The sequence below is a fragment of the Engystomops pustulosus genome, chromosome 4, assembly GCF_040894005.1.
Source record: "Engystomops pustulosus chromosome 4, aEngPut4.maternal, whole genome shotgun sequence".
In the NCBI taxonomy this organism is placed as follows: Eukaryota; Metazoa; Chordata; class Amphibia; order Anura; family Leptodactylidae; genus Engystomops; species Engystomops pustulosus.
In genome coordinates, this window is record NC_092414.1 from 146,406,613 (window position 1) to 146,429,190 (window position 22,578).

The following is a 22,578-nucleotide window of genomic DNA, read 5'->3' on the forward strand; positions in this document are numbered from 1 at the left end:
CTTATGTATTAGATAGATCAATATTTATATGTTTGATACACACAAATAATCTAATTTAGATAAAGATTTAGATAAATGTTACATAAGAAATATAATCATTTACAATTGGTTCAAAATAGAAAATACATATATTACAAAGTTCATACTTTGATAACAATATTTTTCAAATAGTGGCCATAATAAAAATATAAAACCTACATTAGTAGAGTAGAATGCACTTGGAGCAGTTTGAAACACATCTGGCTGTCTATAGAAGCCTGAAAGGGACAAAATAGTCGCTGTGGAATGCATAATGCTATTTGGAAAGCATTTGTACTTAACCAATGTCCATCTATGAACAACAACATATCCAAGCTGTCAACAAGATTTGAACAGTTGAACAATAAAATCAATTAGTGAATGTGATTCCAAAGATATTGGGGGTAAGGTTTTCTAGGCACTTTTGCGACTGGTGAGACAATAGGTGTCTGGCCCTGGGATCAAACATATGGAATGTTTTTCTGGTTTTTCTAGACAGCCTTAATTTATACCAGAGTTATCATTCAGCACCAAAGACTTAGAAACATGTGGTGTAGCCTAAGACTGTCCATCTAACTTTGCGCTTTCTAACCTTAAGACACTTTGATAAATCTGTCCATTGTCTATGAGTCAGTGTTTAAATATTTTGGTTGCTGCTGAACAAATAACCATTCATTTAACAGTGTGTATAAATGTTTTCTATAGCATGGTGGCTCTTATTAGTCCACCTCCTCCCTGCAAGAAAATATCTAAGGTCTCTGCCAATGTGGTCAGATACATCAGATCTTTAGAAAGACCAGGATATTTTTTAAGTGAATAAACAGCCCATCTTTCTTCTTAATTGCAACTCCAAGCAATGAGCATGAATATTATATTGGAAACACAACTGATTTCAACAAATACAAGGTACATTTTATAATGGTCTATCATATTGCAATATATATTGTGCATACTGCAACACATTTTAGAATTTTTTAAAATAAAAGCAAAACATGATTTTAACATAATCTGCGTCTTATATTTGTATCTGTAATCAAAATCAAGTTCCAGTAAAGGTGGACACATCCCTTGTTATACTACTAGCAAAGACAGATTATAGATCATTTTGTTACAAATTAGTTACCTTAAGTAGTTTCTATGCACAACATACCGTGAAGACACACAGAGGAGGTACTTTTTACATGCATTGACCTATATATTATTCACGGAGTAATACCGGCCCTATTTTTTTTATATTCTCAGACACACAGAGAACAGACAATTATAGAGATTCATGGAGCAAGTTGTATTACTGTTTCATTTTGTACAGAGCTGCAAATGGATTTCCCATACTGTAGGAACACATCTTTATTTTATCTCTTTATGCTTGTACTTTAAAAAAAAAGACAAAATAATTTTTTATTGGATTTTGTACTAGTCAGAAGTAAATTGTGGCTGGCACAATGGGGCTTCATTCAGGCGGATGCATTTTCCCATATCAGCATAGACTACTTGTATGTAGATACATAGTAGAACTTAAAGCGGCGATAACTATGTATAAAAGTATCTTTTCCATTAACTCTTTATAACCAGGGCCACAAGAATCCATTGAGACAATGGATTTTGCAACATATTTCTCTGTCATTGAACTCAATATGAGATCAAAGTTGGAAAGCCGAACATCTGATAATTGAATGATACCATTCACCGTAGAGCAGTGAGATAATGGAACCCTCTGACAAAGAAGTACTCATGAGGAATTTAAACATTAAAGAAGGGTCTCTATGTATTTTTAAATGTAAGAATATTATAGGTAAAATAAATTGTGTATGTAATGTGACCTGGTTTTAACCAAGGGGGAAAGTGGATCCTGAAATCTTAAAACATAACTGTAAAGTTATAATGATTTTACCAAATGATTCCCCCTTTAAAAACAAACAGAACGATGTCTACTTTGTGCTGCTCGCTCTTTTCTTTCCAAAGGTATGGCATTTTCTGTTCTCAAAGTGTTTGACAAATTTTTTGTAATTAGCATTTAATCAATTTAGTTTCCCACTATTAAATCCACTGAACACTACACAGTGCACATACAGGATATATATGGTGACAGCCTGGTAGCTTCCATCAAATGGTGGAGCAAGAAAAGTTGGAGAAATCATGAGTAAACCAGTAACATGAAGTCTATAGCCTGTGTTGTGTGAGCACTAAGAGTTAATAGCTTATCTGCACAGTGCTCAAAGTGCGGACTGCAAGGTGGGCAAGGGGAGCAGCATGAGCAGCAGAGAGAAACAGAGAAAGTTCTGTAGAATAGACAATCACACGAGACAATACAATACACACAAGAAAATATATGTACAGTTGGAAAATTAGTACAAACAAGTATAAGCAATCAAGTGAAAGTCAATTACTAGGTGCTACACCAATGGGGAGGGGTGGCCAGCACTAAAAGTGGTTGTCCGCTTTCAGCAAATAATTGATATTCTCTGTGTAAGAAAAAGTTTTATAATTTTCCAATATAATTCTATATCAATTCCTCACAGATTTCTAGATCTCTGCTTGCTGCCCTTCTATAGAAAGCTTCTAGTTTACTTCCACTGGATAGAAATCTACTACAATGCAGGTGCACAAGCCATTCTTATTACAGAGAGTAATGTGTGATACTAGTGGCTTGTGCACCTCTGTGTCCCTGAAAAGACCACGGGCAGATTTCTAGACATAGAAGCTTTCTATAGAAGGACAAAAAACAGATATTTTGAAAACTGTGAGGAATGGATACAGAAGGTATATTGGGAAATTGTATAACTTTTCCTTACCCAAACAATATCAGTTATTTTCTGAAAGTGGACAATCCCTTTAAAGATGCACTGTGTCTTTTTAATTTCAAAGAGTTTTATTTAATGAAAAAAACCCCGAAAATGCCGGGATACAGGTCTATTTAGAAGAATCCCTCGAAGGGGACAATGTTGCATAGCTAATACTACAAAGCAGTCCGATGATAGTCTACCTATTACAGTACATAGGAAAGACCATGCAAATGCAATTATTAGAAAAGGCAACATGGCAAACAAAATCAAAAGAAAAAATCAAGCGCAGTTTGCCTAAGCATCAACCACACAGGGGAGATTTGAATCAAAAGCACTATTTGCCACAGAAATTTCCCATGTAGGGCATTGGCTATAAATTCCCACCCAACTTGACACAAAGACAAGGTCTAGACAAAAAAAGAAAAGGGCATAATACAATTACAGAAAGGAAAACACAGGACAAGAAGGGGAAAGAGAAGGGAGGGGAGGGGCTAGTAGTAATCCAAGACCACCTATAATGCTTAATGCCTTTGATGTAATTTCTAGTCCAATGTTTCTTAATAAAAATTAATTTTTTTTTCAATTTGGATAGGGGAAAATAGAAAGATCTTTTAAAACTGTTTTCTCCTTCTGTTATAATATCCAAATGCCCCTATTTAGTTGCTTAGTTGTTGCTTTATATCTTAAAATCTTTTGTCATTTATCTCAGTTTTACCTGGTAAAAATTTTATGTATCTGACAGGAGGTCTACAATTTCACTTCCTGTTGTTGGGCTATACCTCACAGACTTTCAACAGAGGAGAGTGGAAAACCTATAATAGCTACTGCTACTACTATGAATGCAGCCTGCATTTTGTAGGAGAATATTGTGAGAAGGGTTACATCACTGTCCCCCTTCAGGCTGATTCAGGAAGCCTGTGCAGACAGGCGATACACGTGGGGACTCTGCTCCTCCAGCTCCCTGAATGGCCTTGCCATGAACTTCAGGTAATAATAAATTCCATTTGTCTGTATTCCGTGGACCTTCTAGCCTAGCTCTTTGGGTCATGCTATTTTTGAAATACTTTGCTTTAGGCTGAATAGGAACCGGGTAATTTTTATACAGTTGGCATTGTATATACTATCTGATATTGTGTTTTTCACCAAGGGAGACTGGTGGATTTTTAGTACATGCACATCTGTTGCATTTTTAATAGTTTTTATCTCTTATTGTGTCTAATAAAGTATTGATTTATTTCATATACATCCCGCTTTGTTGTTCCATTTGAAATACCTCATATGTGGTGGTAACATGCTGTATGGGCACATGCCAGGGCATCGAAGGGAAGCTGCATCATTCAGAGCAGATTATGCATTGTCACTTTATAATGGCTATACAATCTTTATTTTTTTGGCAATTTGGACATATAAGGGCTTATTTTTTGCGACATGAGATGCACTTTACAAATACTTTATTTTAGTGGGGCTGTAGCTTTTTGATGAGATTTTATTAACTTTTTAATGTATGGAGGAAAAGAAAATTGTCAAGTTTGGGTTTCTTTTTTTTATATCTTTTTGGGGTCGTACACCGTACACTAAAAATACTATAATATCTTTATTCTATAGATCACTACGGTTACGGTGAAACCTCATTTATATAGTTTTTTATATATTTTTCCAATTTTACTGGCAAAAAACGAATATAAAGAAAATTTCATTTGCTTTTGCATCGCCATCTTTTCGGAGATATAACTAATATTTTTTGGTTGACAGAGCTTATTTTTTATGTGTTGAGTTGTCCTTTTCAGTGGTACCATTTTGGTGCACATAACTTTTTTTAATCTCTTTTTGAAACATTTTTGTGAAGGGATTTTATGAAAAATTTACATTTTTGGCAAGTTCTTCGGGTTTTGTTTTTACGGCGTTCACTGTATGGGTCCAATAATGTTTCTGACTTATTGTACAGATTGTTACAGACGTGGCGATACCAAATAGGTGGGGAGTTTTGGTGATTTTCAGTTTTTTTTTTTACTTTATTAGATGTGTATAGGGAATGTTTGTGTTTAGGGGACTTTAACTTTATCTAATTAATTCTTTTTATTAAAAACTGTGTTTATTTTGTGTTTTTAACTTTTTTTCTTTACTTTTACAGGTGAGCTTTTACAGGGGCATTTTACAGGTCAGATTCCAGTTAAATGCCCCTGACACGCACCGGCGTGTTAGAGGTTAACACCGGCAATCGGAGAAATCTCCGATCGCGGGTATTAGAGGCGGGTGTCGGCTATAATATATAGCCGACACCCGCAGCTTCTAGTGCCGGCTCTGTTAAGGAGCTAGTGCCAGAAGCATGACGTACTATTACTGCATATTGCGGGAACGCACATCCCGCCATGCTGTAATAGTACGTCAAATGTCGGGAAGGGGTGAATAGTCTTAAAACTCCTGTAGTCTTTTTATATTACTGTGGAAACCTTCCCTTTAAATAATGGGTGATCCCTCCTTACAGTTACAGTACTGAAGAACATTACTTACAGAACTGTAGCTTTTACAATGTCCTGGCTTAACTCACATTGACTTTGTTATTCAATGTTCTTCTAATACTTTTGGGAATATGGAGTTGGCCCCTTTTAACACACATCTGGAACTTTGTAGAGAGGAATATGACATTGTTTATTTTGTTGTCAGGGAGTAATAGTTATTTATTTGCATATTATGAAGCATGGTGTGAAACCTGAGGAATTTAATTGTGATACAAGGGGGCACATTTACTAAGGGTTGAGCTGTACACTTTTGTCGGACTGTGCACCTTTTTCGGGGCTAAAACGGCCTGCACAGGTATTTAAGAAGTGTGTGTGCTGGGGTGGTGGGGTTGTGGTGCACGTGACCCTTTTGTGGCGCAGCTGTGCTGGCTTCTATGTGACACAAATTAGTGGGCATGCCGTCACACGGATTCGAACTGAGTACCGTACTTAACTTGTGTCACACGCCCTATGTTAAAAAAGGTGGTGAACTCTGTCGGTCCTGTAAGGGGAAGCGACACATTCATGATTTCTGCCGCACAATCTTAGTGAATCGCCGCACACAGCATTATAGTGCACTTTCAGTGAACTCCGGTGGCAATGTATGTAAATGTGCCCCAAGGTCTTCTATTTTCTGGGACCCCCTGCACTCCTCAGGAAGTGAGCAGCATCTTTTTTTTAGGTGCACCTTTAACCCCTTACCGATGCGTGCCATAATAGTATGGTGTGTCAGGTCCCGGTGCATGGAGAGGGCTCAAGGGCTCCCCGTGACGTCATCGGGAGCGGCAATCCGTTGCTTTGACGGCCTCGAAGCCTCTTCCGAAGACCCGAGGCTGTCTAATTTTTCCCTTTAAATGATGGGTGTTCCCTCTATGCATTAGTGAAACTCACATTGGGAATATGGTGTTGGCCTATTTTAACAAACCTCTGGAACCTCTGCAACCAAATCTGTAAAAACATAACAGCCAATAATGTACTGCCAGTGAATGTAACTGAATCTATATATGCATAACATCCCATAGTGTGATGCTAATGTCTGTAACTGAATCTGTAATCACATACCATTCTATAGTGTGGTGCCAGTGACTGCTGCCATCTTTACATGCATATATTCTTTACTACGTGCCAATGTTTGTTACTGCATCTGTATATGCACAACATTTTATAGTGTGGTGCCAGTGATTATAACTGAATCTGTATAAGCATATCATCCTATAGTGCAGTGCCATTAACTGTATCTGTATTTGTATACACATCTTATGCTATAGTGCACTGCCAGTAACTACAATTGAATCTGTATAAGCATACCATCCTATTGTATGGTTCCAGTCACAGTACCTATACCAGCAACCACTGGTATAGTGTGGTGCCAGTGTCTGTAACTGCATATGTAAATGCGGAACATCCTATAGTGCAGTGATGGCAAACCTTTTAGAGACCGAGTGCCCAAACTTCAACAAAGACCCGCTTATTTATCGCAAAGTGCCAATACAGAAATTTAATTTGTGATTTATACTACCTTCTCTGTCACAGTTTTCATTGATTCCAGCACCCTGAGGACACCAATAAAGCAGAAAATAGTCCCAGGTAGCGCTGTCACTTTAAAATAGCTCTGTGCACAGCAAGTCCTGGGCTGTCTGGGACTGCAGGAAAATACCTGGACTCATCTCTGGTGATGCCCTGGGTGCCCACAGAAAGGGCTCCGAGTGCCACCTCTGGCACCAGTGCCATAGGTTAGCCATCACTGCTATAGTGTGTTGTCAGTGTCTGTAACTATATCTGTATACGTATACCATCCTATAAGGTGGTGCCAATGTCTGTTACTGCAACCCATGGCCAGATTAAGTTTGGCGGGGCCCCTGGGCATAAAATCTGGTGGGGGGTCCCAATTGACTATAGTCCAGACAGGGAACAGCAATTGCTATTCAGCTTTCAGCAATCACTATATACAGCTCCCAGTAATCACTATATACACTATATACAGCTCCCACAGTAATACCTATACACAGCCCCCAGAAATCACTATATACAGCCCCCAGTAATCACTATATACAGCTCCCCCAGCAATTGCTATATACAGCTCCCAGTAATCACTATATACAGCTCCACCAGTAATCACTTTATACAGCCGCCAGTAATCACTATATAAAGCTCCCCCAGCAACCACTATACACAGCTCCCCAGTAATAACTATATACAGATCCCCCAGCAATCACTATAAACACCTCCCCCAGCATGCAACCACCCAAATCACCCACATTATGTCCCTTTAAGGGCAATGTGGTGGGGACCCAGGGGTGCACGCCCCATGTGCACCCCTATAATCCGTCCCTGCTGCAACCTTATATACATGCCATCCTACTGTGCAGTGGCAGAGTTTGTAACTGCATCTGTATACCCATTACATCCTATAGTGCGGTATGTATATGCACACCATTCTGTAGTGCTGTGCCAGTGACTGTTACTATATGTGCACACCATTCTATAGTACTATGCCAGTGACTGTAACTGTATATGTATACCATTCTATACTGCTGTGTCAGCGATTGTTACTGTATATCTATCTGAATCGGAAATGTGTAGTGCAATGCCACTGTCTGTTACCACATCTGTATATGCAGACCATCCTATAGTGGAATGCCAGTGACTATAACTCAATCTGTATGAAAAGAACACCTGATTATGCAGTGCCTATAACTGAATCTGTATAGGCATAACATCCAATAGTGGAAAGCTGCCAGATAGGGGGAGATTTAGGAGCATAATGAGGGGTCTTCTATTACAGTTAATTTTTTTTTTAAAATTTATGTTAATATTTTAAATACTTAACCTTCTCCCCATTTTTGCAGGTTAATTGTCCTTCTATTTCCTACAGTCATTTTTGGGTCACCCCATTGATTTGGATTCGGGTTCAAGTGAAGGTCAAATCCAGGTGCCACACAGCTGAACTTTTTTCTGAAGTTCTGACTAACTTGCTAAACCCTAATTTTGACAGGTTCACTAATTCCTGATAAATCCAGTGCGGCAAATGGGTGGGCTGTACATCATATGCTGGTGCACAATGATAAATTGCCCCCATAATTAATAATCTTTAATAATATCCTTAGTAATGATCTTTAATAATATCTTTAGTAATAATCTTTATCTATGTAGTGCCATCAAATTCCTTACTGCTTCACAGATTCTGGGGAACATACCAATAAAATAAAATATTGCACAGTAATAAAAGTCATATGGAACAATAGAAGCGAGAGGCCCTGCTCATAAGACCTTATAGACTATGAGGAAGAAAGTGGTTACTGAATATTGAATAATGGTCTACCCATTTTTAAAAAGGGAATGGAATAAAAATAATTTAATAAATAAAGATACTCCTGCTTGACCCAGCCATCAACAGCCATCTTATATACAAAGTCCAAAGGCAATGGCTGCAGAGATGCCTGTAGCTTATTACCTGCCATTTTCTGCATTAGAGACAGGATAAGTGTCCAGAATTGTTTAGCAAAGAGAGAATTAAATTTGCATGCAGTTAGGGAGTGTGATAGTCCTGCCTTAATAAATGGGTTTTAAGAGCACGTTTGAAGCTTTGGATATTGGACATTAGTCTGATAGACTGGCTAAGGGCATTCTAAAGAATTTGTGCAGCTCGGGAGAAGTCCGGGAGATGGTAGTGGAAGGTTCAAATTAAGGAAGAGAATACTCTAAGATCACTGGTGGATTGAAGAGCACGGGATGGGCGATAGACTGAGATAAGAGAAGAGAGGTAGGGAGCTGCAGCATTATGGAGAGCTTTGTGGATGAGGGAGATTAACTTAAAGAAGTTTTTTCACAAAATAAAATTCTCAAACCTCAATTCCCTAGTGATGTTTGCACAATAAAGATTATTTTAACCCCTTACTTTACAATTTTACTCAATGTTATTGCTGTTTTTACTCCCAATGCTGCTCATTGCAAAATTCCAGGGTGTGGGCGGGGATTCTCTAAGTAGACACATTATAATCCATCTAGTTCTGTCTCAATATGGTTAGAATATCAGGGTACCGGTGTATATGCACTTTCATCTGGCTTCTGACATTGAACTAACACACTGACATATAGAAAGAGAGATGAGACAGATCAGAGATGCATGAGATCCCTTAGATGCCTATTACACAGTCAGCTCTGCTACATCTCTGTTCGCAGTCTCACAGATATGTGCCTGCCTCCCCCTTCCCCCAGATCACTTATCGCCTTGTAGTTTGCAGTTTTCAGCTGCTCTCTGCTCATGATCATCTAGCAGGAAGTGATCAGTGTGAGCTCCATGCAGGGGGTGTAGCTACAGGCTCAGAGAGAGAAAGAAATCTCAGCTCCAGGCACTCACAAATCTAAAATGGCGGCCACCCGACCATAAGTCAGAAGTTACAGGGTTATGTCTAGGGGCAACTGACATTGTGTACAGCAGGATGGTTTGGACTTATTAATGAAAATACAGCATTTCACAGATATAACAGATAAAGTAGTTTTTTGTTATCTTGAGTACATGTAAGAAACTTGTCTTCCCGACATTACCCCCTTAAACTGTATTTGGAAGGAGAGACTGGCAACCAGTGCAGTGACTGGAATAAACTGGATGCATCTGTGTAGCGGTAGCTCAGAAAGACAGACCTGCCTGCTGCATTAAGTATAGATTGCAGGAGAGGAGAGAGAGAGTTTAATTTATTGGAAGACCGATTAGTAGGTAGTTAAAGTAGTTTTGTTAAAGTGACAATTAGTGTTTTAAAAATTTCAGTTGTAAGCAATGGTTGGATTCTAGAAATGTTCTTAAGGTATCAATGGCATGTGGGTTCTGGTAAGTGTGATAAATGGGTAGGTTCTGTAAAGGAGAGAAATTATTAACAATAAAAAAGAGAAAGCCTATGGTCTAAAAGTGGAAAGGCAGGATTAGTGAAGTTAGAGACTGAAGAAGCAACAACCAAGTCTAGAATATTTTCCTCCTGGTAAGTAGGAGAATCAGTGATTTGTGAGAGTTCTAAAGAGGAAGTTAATGATAAAAGTAGAGAGGTCTAAGGGGAGATGGGGGTGTTAATAGAAATATTAAAGTCTACCATGATGAGCATTTGAATATCACAGGATTAGAGATGGGTGAATTTGTTGAAATTCGATTCGACCGAATCGAATGATGATAAATCACGTTAAAAAACAGGTATTTCCTGACCGCAGAGAGCCTGTAGGGTGTTGTAGAACATTGTGCCATGCTTAAATATGCATAGGGAGCGTGGTTTGGTCTTCAAACAATGCTGTGTTTTAGTATGACAAAACACATGACAGCCACTGCTCTTAGAATAGCTTCACTCTTCAATTCCATGGGCACTTACAGAGGCCAACTTCACCAAATAAGTGAAGAGGGAACGCAGCCTGACAAGGCAACGTCTGTGCCAGCTCGAAAGGACTGAGCTGAGGGCCAAGATCCCACTATAACATCAAAGAGTGCAATCTTTTTACAGTGACATTAGGTGATTCTATAGATTACTACAGAACCTGTTCTATTAAACGCAGAACATGTAGAACCCCCCCCCCCCAAAGAGTGGAGAGGGTGTCGGCAGTAATTTTGCATTGACGTACCTGATCATTTTGCCCTTCATTTCATCCCTCAGTGTCCGCTTTCAATCGGTCAATAATCCATCAGCATTGCTAAAGCCAAAAACAAACAGGAGTCGATCCAAAACAAGATGACCAGTAAATGGGATATTTGCATATCCTCTGCATATCCTCTGTATTAATCCTGAGGTTTTTCATTCCTTCTGACAGATGAGATGAAGGGGAAAACCAAACATAGTGGCAACGTCATAGAGTGGTGGAGGGTGAAAACAGCATTATAGAAATCACAGGGTGTTCCAGGGAGACAAGGGTCAGTTGGCAGCAGCATGAGTAATAATAATAATAATTCTTTATTTATATACCGCCTACAGATTACGCAGTGCTGCACAAAGCATGTCAAATTGTTGTAGGCCGCAGAGTGGCACAATGACAAATTATGGAGGTGGCCGAAACATGGTAGGCCACAGAGTGGCACAATGACAGAGTGTGGAGGTGGCGGCAGAAGCAGGAGGCTACAGAGTGGCACAATGACAGAGTGTGGAGGTGGCGGCAACATGGTAGGCAACAGAGTGGCACAATGACAGATTGTGGAGGTGGCAGACAATTCCAGTCCCTCGTAAAGATAGTGGGAGGCAGATGGAGTGGGGTGGCAGCATCAGAATAGTGGCTTAGGCAGGTAGTTAGAATCCAGACTCATTTCTAAAAGTTTGGGGGAGGCGTCATGCCTGATCTAATCTGATGCATAAGGCACTGGTGTGTTGAAATCCTGGCCGTTCCAAGCCTGGTTCATCTTGACAAAGGTCAGTCTCCACATTACCGTTGGACAAGTGGGTTCTCCTTGTGGTAACAATGGCCCTCGCCGCACTAAACACCCGCTCTGATGCCACACTACTGCCAACGTGGAGGAGATAGCGGCGTCTCTAGTTCAAGTTGTTGGTGTGGCTGGGCGGGAAGCACATTCACCCAGTGGGCCATAAAGGACATGTACTGGCCCTGACCGTAGTTACAGCTCCACACATCCGCGCTGCCGTGCACCTTGGAAGAAACCGATAAGCTCAAGGACTGGCCCACCTTCTGTCGTACATATTTGTGAAGGGCTGGCACTGTTGCTGCGGCGGCAGGATGGACCTCCATATCTGTTTCTCCCAGGCCATTGGATGATGACACTGCATGTGTTGACGCAGGGCCTTGGTGCCAACATTAGCTCCCTGGCCACGTTTCACTTTCTGCCAGCAGATTCTACATATACACACGCTCGGCTCCTCTGGTGTCTGAACAACAAACTGCCACACTGCCGACGTGGTGATTTTACTGCCAACACTCTGCACTGAGTGACTACTAACGTTGCTACCTCGCTGAGCCCCTGTGCCACTGCCTACTTGGACCTGTGAAGCAGGGTTTGTACCCCACAGCCATTTGGCTCCCGTTCTCCCACTGCTGCCACCCTGCTGACTCATGGCCACAGTAGCGACTTGCCACGGATTTCTTCCTATTCACTTCAGCACCAAAAAAAGAACTGCTATTTGGGGTATACAGATCCCCCAAAACGGACACCTTGGGATAGTAGCTGAAATCCCTCCAGAAACGATATGGATTTTACAATGATTTCTTCCTATTCACTTCAGCAACAAAACAGCTATTTGAGGTATACAGATCCCCCAAAATGGACTCCCTTGGAGCAAAAATCACTACAGCACAGTATGGTACAAGCAGCTGGACGCTACAGGCAGCACATGCAGTGTGAAATGCCAAGTTTGGAAATGGCTGCCTGTTTTATAGGGCAGCCATAGCCTGCCGGTTGCTGATTGGCTTGCAGCTCTGCACATGTGATCGAGAGTGTTCCTTTCTACTTCCCAGAGTTCTCTGTCCCATGTTACATGTTGTGCTCTCACCCATTTTGGAAATAAAGGAGAAAAAAAACCTTAGTTCCCACCGTAAAAAAAAAAATCTTAATTCCCAGCCTTAAACTTCGCCCATCTCTACACAGGATAGAAAATGAGGAAACCAAGAAGCAAACTGGTTGAAAAGCTGGTAGGTTGAGCCAGGAGGATGATATATTACAGCCACATGAAGAAAGAAAGGGCGGAATATCCTGAGGGTATGGACCTCAAAAGTATTGACTTGGAAGGTGCACTGTGTGGAGAGGAGTATGCCTACCCCTCTTCCCTGCCTATTCTCAGGTCTGGAGGAGTGAGACCACGCCATTGAAGCACAGAGCAGCAGGCGATGCAGTGTCACCTTGCTGAATTCATGTTGCAGTGATGGCCAGCAGGTCAAACGACTTAGAAAGAAACAAGTTTATGTCTGCTTTGTTTTCTTTTTCCAAACTATGTGCAAAGTGATCATTTATATCCAAGATTTCATAGTTACAAATTGCAGATTCCATAATTAAAAAAAAAAATACTATCGCATCCATAAATTAACTTTACCTAATTAATATTTGTTTAGGCATTTAAAGACATATCTGTGTCAAATCTTCGTGTAATGAGATCAATTTAAGGCGTGGACAGTATATAGGCCAAATAGATCACTTCCATTTAAAACCAGTACTTTTAATTATAATAATTTCCTGCATCTTTTAAAAGGCATTGTAAAATGAGAACAACTGTTAATAACATGTCAGCAAAAAGACTCGACTGAACCAACCTTTTAGATGTTTGTCAGTATTACTATAGGCTCATGCATATTGATTACTAAAAATAATTAATATACATAAAAAAGGAACTTCTCCAAATGACTCAATAATCTCAGATTAGGCAGGTATTAGTTAAATGGGATTTTCTGGAATATGGAAAACTCCTAGTGGGCCAGGGTAGGAAACTTAGCCAGCTCTGAGCCCTGTTTCCTTCATGTTTTTTGGGCCATTATGGAAGGAGGATCTTAGGCATCACAGGACCTGCTTCAGTCAATGAATCGCCTCCTCTCACCTGGAGACAATAGAGGAAGTAAAGTCCACTGAAAAACAGAAGTGATGTCTCAAGGTGTAAGGAGGCTACTCATTGGATGAAATGTGCATTATATGTTTTTTCCAAAATCTAGCCCAATAGCAGTTTTCCATATTTCTAAAATACCCCATTATCCTTTAACACCTGTCCAGTATTGATTATAGGTCAATATATGGGTTATTTTTATTGGGTTATGCTTATAATTAGATCTTTTTTTAAACAACTTATAAACCTTATGGTTTCTTGATAATCTTTACTATTCCATTGTATTTATGTTCCAGATTTGTAGAAATCCCGGTTATATTGTTAATAATGTATCCTCTTGCTTACAGTCGGGATGAAATCTGTTTGGCAGCTGTATGTATGCCTTGTTTGTGGAGCATGTGCGTTTAGTTCTGGTCAATTCACCTTTTGGTAGATTGTGGATGACATGGAGAGATGACAGCTTGTTGCATATAATACAGTGTTACCCGATGTGGGCTTTCTGTACAAATCAGAGTGAATGCATGTAAGTTGTTCGTCTCATGCTAGTATCCGAAATTGAGTAAGTAAATTTGAGATTGTATACATTATGATTAAGATACTGTGTGAATGATGCAGTGTCCAATGTCGGCCTAGACTAAATTAACCCCATAGCGCAATAAGACGTACCTGTACGTTTTATTGTGCATGGGGTAGTATGCAGAGGGTTCACGGGCTGAGCCCTCTTCATACTCGCCGGGTGCTTGCTTCACAATGAAGCAGTCACCCGTCGCTAACACCCACGATCGGTGCTTGCGATCTGCACATTGTAATAGATGGTGTGTAAAATCCCCGTATACTGCCTTACTGTAGTAGGGCAGTATATGGTAGGATCAATCAGACAACTTAGGGTTAAAGTACCCTAGGGAGTCTGAAAAATAGTAAAAAATTAAAATTAAAAAAAAAAAAAAATTATATTAAAAAAACCTTAAAAATTCAAATCACCCCCCTTTCCCTAGAACTGATATAAATATAAATAAACAGTAAAAATCATAAACACATTAGGTATTCCCCGCGTCCGAAAATGCCCGATCTATCAAAATATAGCAATCTATTTAACCCCGTAACGGAAAATAGTGCCCAAAGTCGCAAATGGCATTTTTTGCCATTTTGAAAAATATAAAAAATTCAATACAAAGTGATCAAAAGGTCGTACAATCCTAAAAATAAAAGCATTGAAAACGCCATCAAAAGTCGCAAAAAATGATGCCAACCTCAGCTCCATACACCAAAGTATGAAAACGTTATTTGCGCAAAAAGCCGGCAAAATGAAGAATTTTTTTTTTGTACAGGAGGTTTTAATTTTTGTAAATGTATGAAAACATTATAAAATCTATACAAATTTGGTATCCGCGTGATCGTATTGACCCAATGAATGAAGCAGACCTGTCATTTAGGGCACACAGTGAAAGCCGTGAAATCCAAGCCCACAAGAAATGGCGCAAATGTGGTTTTTCACCATTTTCACTGCATTCAGAATTTCCCAGTATATGGCATAGAAAATTAAATACCATTACTATGAAGTGCAATTTGTTACACAGAAAACAAGCCATCACACAGCTCTCCACATGGAAAAATAAAAAAGTTATAGATTTTTGAAGGTGCTTTGGAAAATTTAAAGGGCCAGGGTGCCATTAAAGGAAACCTACCACTTGTAGTGGCAGGTTTCCGATGGAAATACCGGGCACCAGCTCAGGGTGAGCTGGTGCCGGAGCTTATTTTAATTAGTGTTTTAAACCGCGGTATCGCGGTTTAAAACACTTTTTAAACGTTATAGCCGGCGCAGGCAGGTACGCGCTCGGCGCTTACCGTGCACGCGGCTCTCATTCACTTCCTATGTAGCCGCGTGCACGGTAAGCGCCGAGCGCGTACCTGCCTGCGCCGGCTATAACGTTTTAAAACTAACTAAAATAAGCTCCGGCACCAGCTCACCCTGAGCTGGTGCCCGGTATTGCTATCGGAAACCTGCCACTACAAGTGGTAGGTTTCCTTTAATTGGCACTGGCCATTTCCCATGAGGCTATTTATACCTGCCTCTCCCATCACACCTCTTTGTGTCTCACAGCCTGAGAGAAAGCTCTATCGCGTTCCTGTGTCTCCAGCGTTCCTGTGTCTCCTGCGTTCCTGACTCCCTCCGTGTTCCTGTGTTACCTGCGCTCCTCCGTTTTCCCATGTACCAGTGTTCCTCCGTGCTGCTGTCCTGTGCGCTGTGTTCCCGTACCCCTCTGCTTGGACCTCCTGTTGCTGACCCCGGATTGGACTCTGACGTTGCATCTCTGCCGCCTGCCCTGACCCTGTGCCTGGACCTGACCTCGAGATTGACTGCCGTTCCTGTACCTCAACCTTGGCCGCCATTGCAGACAAGTCACGCCTGAGGAGCGACCTGGTGAAAACCGGGTACCACTTAGACTCTGGGCCCAGGTAGTGGCTTGAGTCATCATCTGCAGTGGTGAAGAGGATCCAACAACCTGTCAGCCTGGCATATAGTAATTAAAAACTATCTTTAATACAACCTGGAGTGCGGGTTAAAAATTGCTGTAATAAGGTGTCTATCCAGGAGGAAAGTTTTTCAAGTACTAACCCCGCTCCAGCAGTGATTGGATGGAGAGGAGGTTGAAAATAGGTATGTTAGGGAAATCAGATATTAATTTATCTGCTGTATTCTGTGTTGGGCTACCTAGAATGACACAATGGGGCTCATTTACTAAGCGTCCGAATGACGCATTTTCGTTGGGTTTCCTGAATTTTTCCGTTTTGCGCCGAATTGGCATGGGATTTTGGCGCACGCGATCGGATTTTGGCACATCGGCGCCAGCTTTCATGCGACAGAAATCGGGGGCGTTGCCGTCGGAATACCCGACAGATTCGGAAAAAACGCAGAATAGCACTCACATACACTGAGACGGAGAAGGTGAACTCCGGCGGACTTCAGTGCAGCAGCGACACCTAGTGGACATCGGGCGCACGACCTTAGTGAATCCCTGCAGAACCCGAATCAGCGACAGAGAATGCGCCGCTGGATCGCGACTGGACCGGGTAAGTAAATCTGCCCCAATGTGTTTCAGTTGGGTTTTTTTTCACCTTGGTGTATGTGGAGTTGTCTCCTAGCATAAGCACGATTTGTTTCTGGTACAAGGATTTATTGAGTATGATTATGGACCTACCTTTGTATAGCTCTATGTAATGTCCGTGCCAAAACGTCCCCCTATTCGCAGTTGGCAGAATAGGTGGCATTAATTTGTTTGTGTTTCTTGTGTGTAAACTGTGGTTTAAGCTTCTATGTTTGGATTGATTGAGCCACATCCTGCTCTTTGCAGTTCAGCCACGTCCTGAAAGGGTTACTAGCCTGACGGACAGCAGATCCAGTCTTCTGCTGGAGGCGTGTCCAGGATCTGCTTTACAGAATATTACCAAAGGCAAATATTCTGTAAAATTTGTAAACCCTGCCAGTATTTCTGTCCCTAAATTCTGTTAGGATCTGCTTTATATACAGAACAGACCAAAATTTTTGACACACCTTCTCATTCAAAGTTTTCTGTATTTTCATGACTATAAAAATTGCAGATTCACACTGAAGGCATCAAAACTATGAATTAACACACATGGAATTATATTGTGTGATGCAGAAAAGGTGAACGAATGGACTCTATGTGCCTGGTTCCCACCATTAAGCATGGAGGAGGAGGTGTGATGGTGTCCATGCCGACTGTGAATGTGGTGGCGCAAACTGCTTAAGTCCCTGACTTCTGCACAGGCTTCTTGTCCCCTGCACTTGCGTGGTCCAACCCACCACGTTCAGTTGCCATGGAAGCGCATGGGGCAGCATTTACCTGGAGACATATTACATTTTTTTTGGGGCGGGGTACACTGTTGATACCATTATGTACATTATGTGTATCTCTTTGATTAGTTTTTAACTGTTATGGGTGGAAAACAGCATAAAACTGTGTATGATTAATTTCATTTCAGTTATGTTTACTCATATTGTGGAAATACACCAGTGACAGCAGTGACAGTGAATGGGAACACAAGAGGAACATCTCTGGTAGCATGGTACCAAAAAATAAATATTTCAGTTAGATAAGAAGCCATTCAGAAGAAATGTAACTATTTCTCTATATTCTGTATTACAATAGTTTTCCTTTTTTGAGTAAATATTATTGTCAGTTTCATGAATTTTTTTTAGGCTCAGTTACATCCACTTTACCTCCATGTTGTATTTAAATGAAGATATAATATTTGGAAGAATAATTTAATTCAGTATTCCATTACAGTGTCCACATTATAGTATTACTGCATTCCTATTGAGGTAAATATTTTTTCCTGTAATTAAATTTTGGCTGTTCTTTGAAGGCTTTTAGGATCCCTTATTCTGCTAATTGCTCTAATTGGGCAGTGGAGATTGTTCACTATTTATCTACTGAGTTAACTCTATAGTAGAATGATCTTATTGGTAAACTCTAATGAACATGTTGTATAAGTCTGGCTTTAACAAAACGTGATACATGTCGGCTACAAAAAATTCTGAAATGTCATAAAATTTATACAAATCTGTAAGAGAGAAAAAAACTAAAAGAAACAAAATACCATGTTTTCTAGCAATTTTTTTTTAATATGGATTATTCTCAGAATAGGATATTAACCCCTTATCACCGACACTAGTTTTCAGCTCAATGACCAGACTCGATTTTTCAAATCTGACATGTCTCACGATAATTGGTTATAACTTCGGAACGCTTTAACATATCCCGGTGATTTTGAGAATGTTTTCTCGTGACACATTGTACTTCATGTTAGTTATAAAATTTAAGTGACACGTTTTGCGATTCGTTCTGAAAAAAAGTGAAAATTTGGCAAAAGTTTGTAAAAATTCTTCATTTTCCAAGTTTGAAATGTTCTGCTTTCCAGATAGGAAGTAAAACTACCCAAAAAGCTTGATAAATTACATTTACGGAATGTCTGCTTTATGTTGGGATGATATTTTATGCGTCCTCTCACTTTTCTAGGATGTTATGAGGTGCAGAACTTTAGGTGCGATTTTTCTCATTTTCATGAAAATTGCCAAAACTCACATTTTGAGGGAAAACTCAGCTTCCAAGTGACTTTGAAAGGCCTAAATAATAGTAAAACCCCATAAATTACCCCACTATAGAAACTTCACCCCTCAATGTATGTAAAACAACTTCTATTAAGTCAATTAACCATTTAAGTGTTTCACATGGGTTAAAACAATATGGACCTGCGATTTAGAAACTATGGAATTTTTTTGGAAAATACATTCATTTACGCCAAACTGACAGTTTCAGAATAAATTAAATGATGAAACGCACTGCAACGCTTGATGCCCAATTCCTCCCGAGTGTACTGATACCACATATGTGGTGGTAAACTTCTGTACGGGCGCACGGCCGAGCATAGAATGAATGGAGGCGCCATTCACTGCAGATTTGCATTGTCACATTGTACTACCTATACATTTTTATTTTTTTTTGGTAATGCAAACATATGAGGGCTTATTTTTTACGGAATGAGATACAATGTATAGATAATTCATTTAGGGGGGTCTATAGCTTATTCATGAGATTTTATTAACTATTTCAAGGGGGACACAAACAAAATCATCAATTTTTATTTTGGATTTTTAGCATTTTTTTTCCCCCCGCTCACCGTAATGTAAAAATAATATTTTATCTTTATTCTCTGGTTCACTACGATTGCGGTGATACCTCATTTATATAGTTTTTCTTATCTTTGCTCAATTTTCCTGAGCAAAACCAATATTGGAGAATATCGCATTGTTTTTACTATTGACAATTTTTATTGCCATAACTTCTGTATTTTTATGTTGTCAGACCTGGTTGATGGCTTATTTTTTGCGAAAAGAGTTGTTCTTTCCAGTCGTATCATATTAGGGAACATAGCTTTTTTTGATCACTTTTTAGAACATTTTTTGTGATGGTGTTTGATGAAAAATTGTATATTACGGGAAGTTTTTCGTAGTTTTTTTTTTCATCGTTCACCGAGCGGGTTCAATATTGATTTAGATTTATTGTACAGATTAATACGGACGCGGTGATACCAAATATGTACGTGTTTTTGTGTTTTATTTACTGTATTTGCATTTTATGTGTTACTGGGGAGATTATGGGACTTTTATTTATTTTTTTAATTATATTATAAAAAGATAAAAAACATTTTTTTTTAACTTTTTTACATTTTCTACTTCTTGGCTTGAATAAGCGATCATCCGATCGCTTATTCAAGCCTTTACACTGCAATACACTTGTATTGCAGTGTATAGTGTAAGTAACTGAGCATGCTGCGCATGCTCAGTTACTTACAACCGGGTCCTGCCAGGAAGGCAGGACCCGGGAGAAGAGGAGCCGAACGCCTCGGGTCACTCGTCGGGACCCGGGGCAGCGGCAGGAGGGATCGGATCCCCCGGTAAGCACACCGGGGGGGGTCCGATCCATGGGGGACACACTTGCACGCCGCGGTCAAGCATGACCGCGGCGTGCAAGTGTGTCCCCCATGGATCGGACCCCCCCCGGTGTGCTTACCGGGGGATCCGATCCCTCCTGCCGCTGCCCCGGGTCCCGACGAGTGACCCGAGGCGTTCGGCTCCTCTTCTCCCGGTAAGGGGTTAAACACCCGGGATCTGAGTTTTTCCGATCCCGGGTGTTAGTGCCGGGTCTGGGCTGTGATATCACAGCCCGACACCGGCACTATACTGACCCGATGTCCCAAAATCTTCTTCTGACGCGGCGCCGTAGAAAGGCGGCGCGTCAGAAGAAGTACCCTTAATGACCGACGTAGAATCCCGATAGGGCGGTCATTAAGGGGTTAATATCAATATCTTCTATGCTTCTCACCTCATGTCTCCATTCACCCTCCCATATAGATTGTGAGCCCTCACGGGCAGGGTCCTCCATCCACTTGTTACAGATCTCTGTAAGTTTTGCATTTGTACTTGCAATTGTTCCTGTCTTAATGTGATCTATAACACAATGGGTTTAGTAGTGCTCTATAAATAGCAATAATAATAATCTGAACAGTGGCCCATTGTATTGATCAGCTGATTAGTGCTGCCATTGGTGTGAGATACACTTTTCAGCTCTTTTTCCTCCTAGAAAACAACCTTTTTGAACACAATAGGGCACATTTACTAAGAACAGTGCAAACTACACTATATGCAGTTTCCTGTGTAGCGTATAGAGAGCGCCAGATTCAGGATTTCTGGTGCCCATTCTTCATGATTTTGGCGCCCTCTGCACAGCTCCAAAAGAAAGCACCACTTTTTTTCTGGTGCACCTTCAACATGGGCCATGCAACAAAATTCTGTTGGACTTTGCATAATAAATCAGGCGCACGGCCAACTGAGCACCAGAAAGCCCCCTTCAGTGCAGACATTTTTGTTGCATAAATAATAGTGCAGCCGGGCCCCAAACAGTCACGTGCGACACAAATGTGGCGCAGGCACTTCTTAAATACCTGTGCAAGCAGTTTTCACTAAAAAGAATGTGCAAAGTCCAACAAAAAACTGGTGCACGGCCCTTAGTAAATGTGCCCCAGTGCCTCAGTATTGTAAGAAAGATGCGGTTTCCTGCAATCCCTACTAATATCCAAAAAATAGAATGTAGTATATAACATACCTTCTGATGTTTCTGCAACAAATAATAAAACCAGCTCACCGTTCCTTAGTAGCGCTGCTTCTGATGGGTTCATGGATGAGGCGCTGCCGAAATGCATAGAAGAGCAGGTCTACCTTTTGTTATGTTGGCTGTTATGCTGATGATTTAACCGGTTCGCAACCGCCCGTCGTGTATTTACGGCGGCGGTTGCGTTCCGATGCATGGAGAGGGCTCGCGGGCCGAGCCCTCTCCATAGCCGGTAAGTCTCTGCTGCATATTGCAGCAAAGGCTTGCCGGTAACACCCGCGATCGGTGCCGGAACCGATTGCGGGTTTTTTCCTTGCTGATCGCTGCGGGCAAAGCTGCCGGCGGCTTCAAACAGATGGCGGCGCATGATCCGTCGCCATGGGTCTTCGTGAGACCCGAAGCTACTTCGGGTTAACCCATTCATTACAATGTGCTATCAGCACATTGTAATGTAAGAGGAGTAAAATCCCCATATACTGCCATACTGTAGTATGGCAGTATATGGTAGGATCGATCAGACAACCTAGGGTTAAAGTACCCTAAGGAGTCTGAAAAATAGTAAAAATAAAAATAAAAAAAAAGTTAAAAAAATGATAATAAAAAAACCTAAAAATTCAAATCACCCCCCCCTTTCCCTAGAACTGATATAAATATAAATAAACAGTAAAAATAAACACATTAAGTATCGCCGTGTCCGAAAATGCCCGATCTATCAAAATATAATAACGGTTTTTCACTGCGTTTAACCCCGTAACAGAAAATCGCGTCCAAAGTCAAAACTGGCACTTTTTTGGCATTTAAAAAAAAATTTACATTCTATAAAAAGTGATCAAAAGGTCGTACAGTCCTAAAAATAATATCATTGAAAACATCATCAAAAGTCCCAAAAGATGACACCACCCTCAACTCCATACAACGAAGTATGAAAAAGTTATAAGCACAAGTGAAATGAAAAAACGGGAAAGGGCCCGGTCCTTAACCGGTTAATAATAAAGAAGTGGACATTTGCAACACCTGCATGGTAGAGTGCTCTTATTTTTCTGAAAGTATGTATGTCTGTGGTGGTTAAATATAAAAG

General features: G+C 40.5%; 1 protein-coding gene across 3 annotated transcripts in view; it reads left to right on the plus strand.

Moving 5' to 3' along the window:
• LOC140127380 (dual oxidase 1-like) overlaps window positions 1–22,578 on the plus strand; it is a 164,785-nt gene that overhangs the window by 7,128 nt on the left and 135,079 nt on the right. The window contains exon 1 of one of the 3 annotated variants that reach the window (XM_072147998.1): window positions 20,694–20,793. The exons of the other annotated variants lie outside the window; for them this stretch is intronic. Within the exon in view, the coding sequence (XP_072004099.1) occupies window positions 20,704–20,793 (90 nt within the window). The 5' untranslated portion in view covers window positions 20,694–20,703. Of the gene's footprint in view, window positions 1–20,693; window positions 20,794–22,578 lie in introns of those variants that run through there. 3 annotated transcript variants of the gene reach the window in all.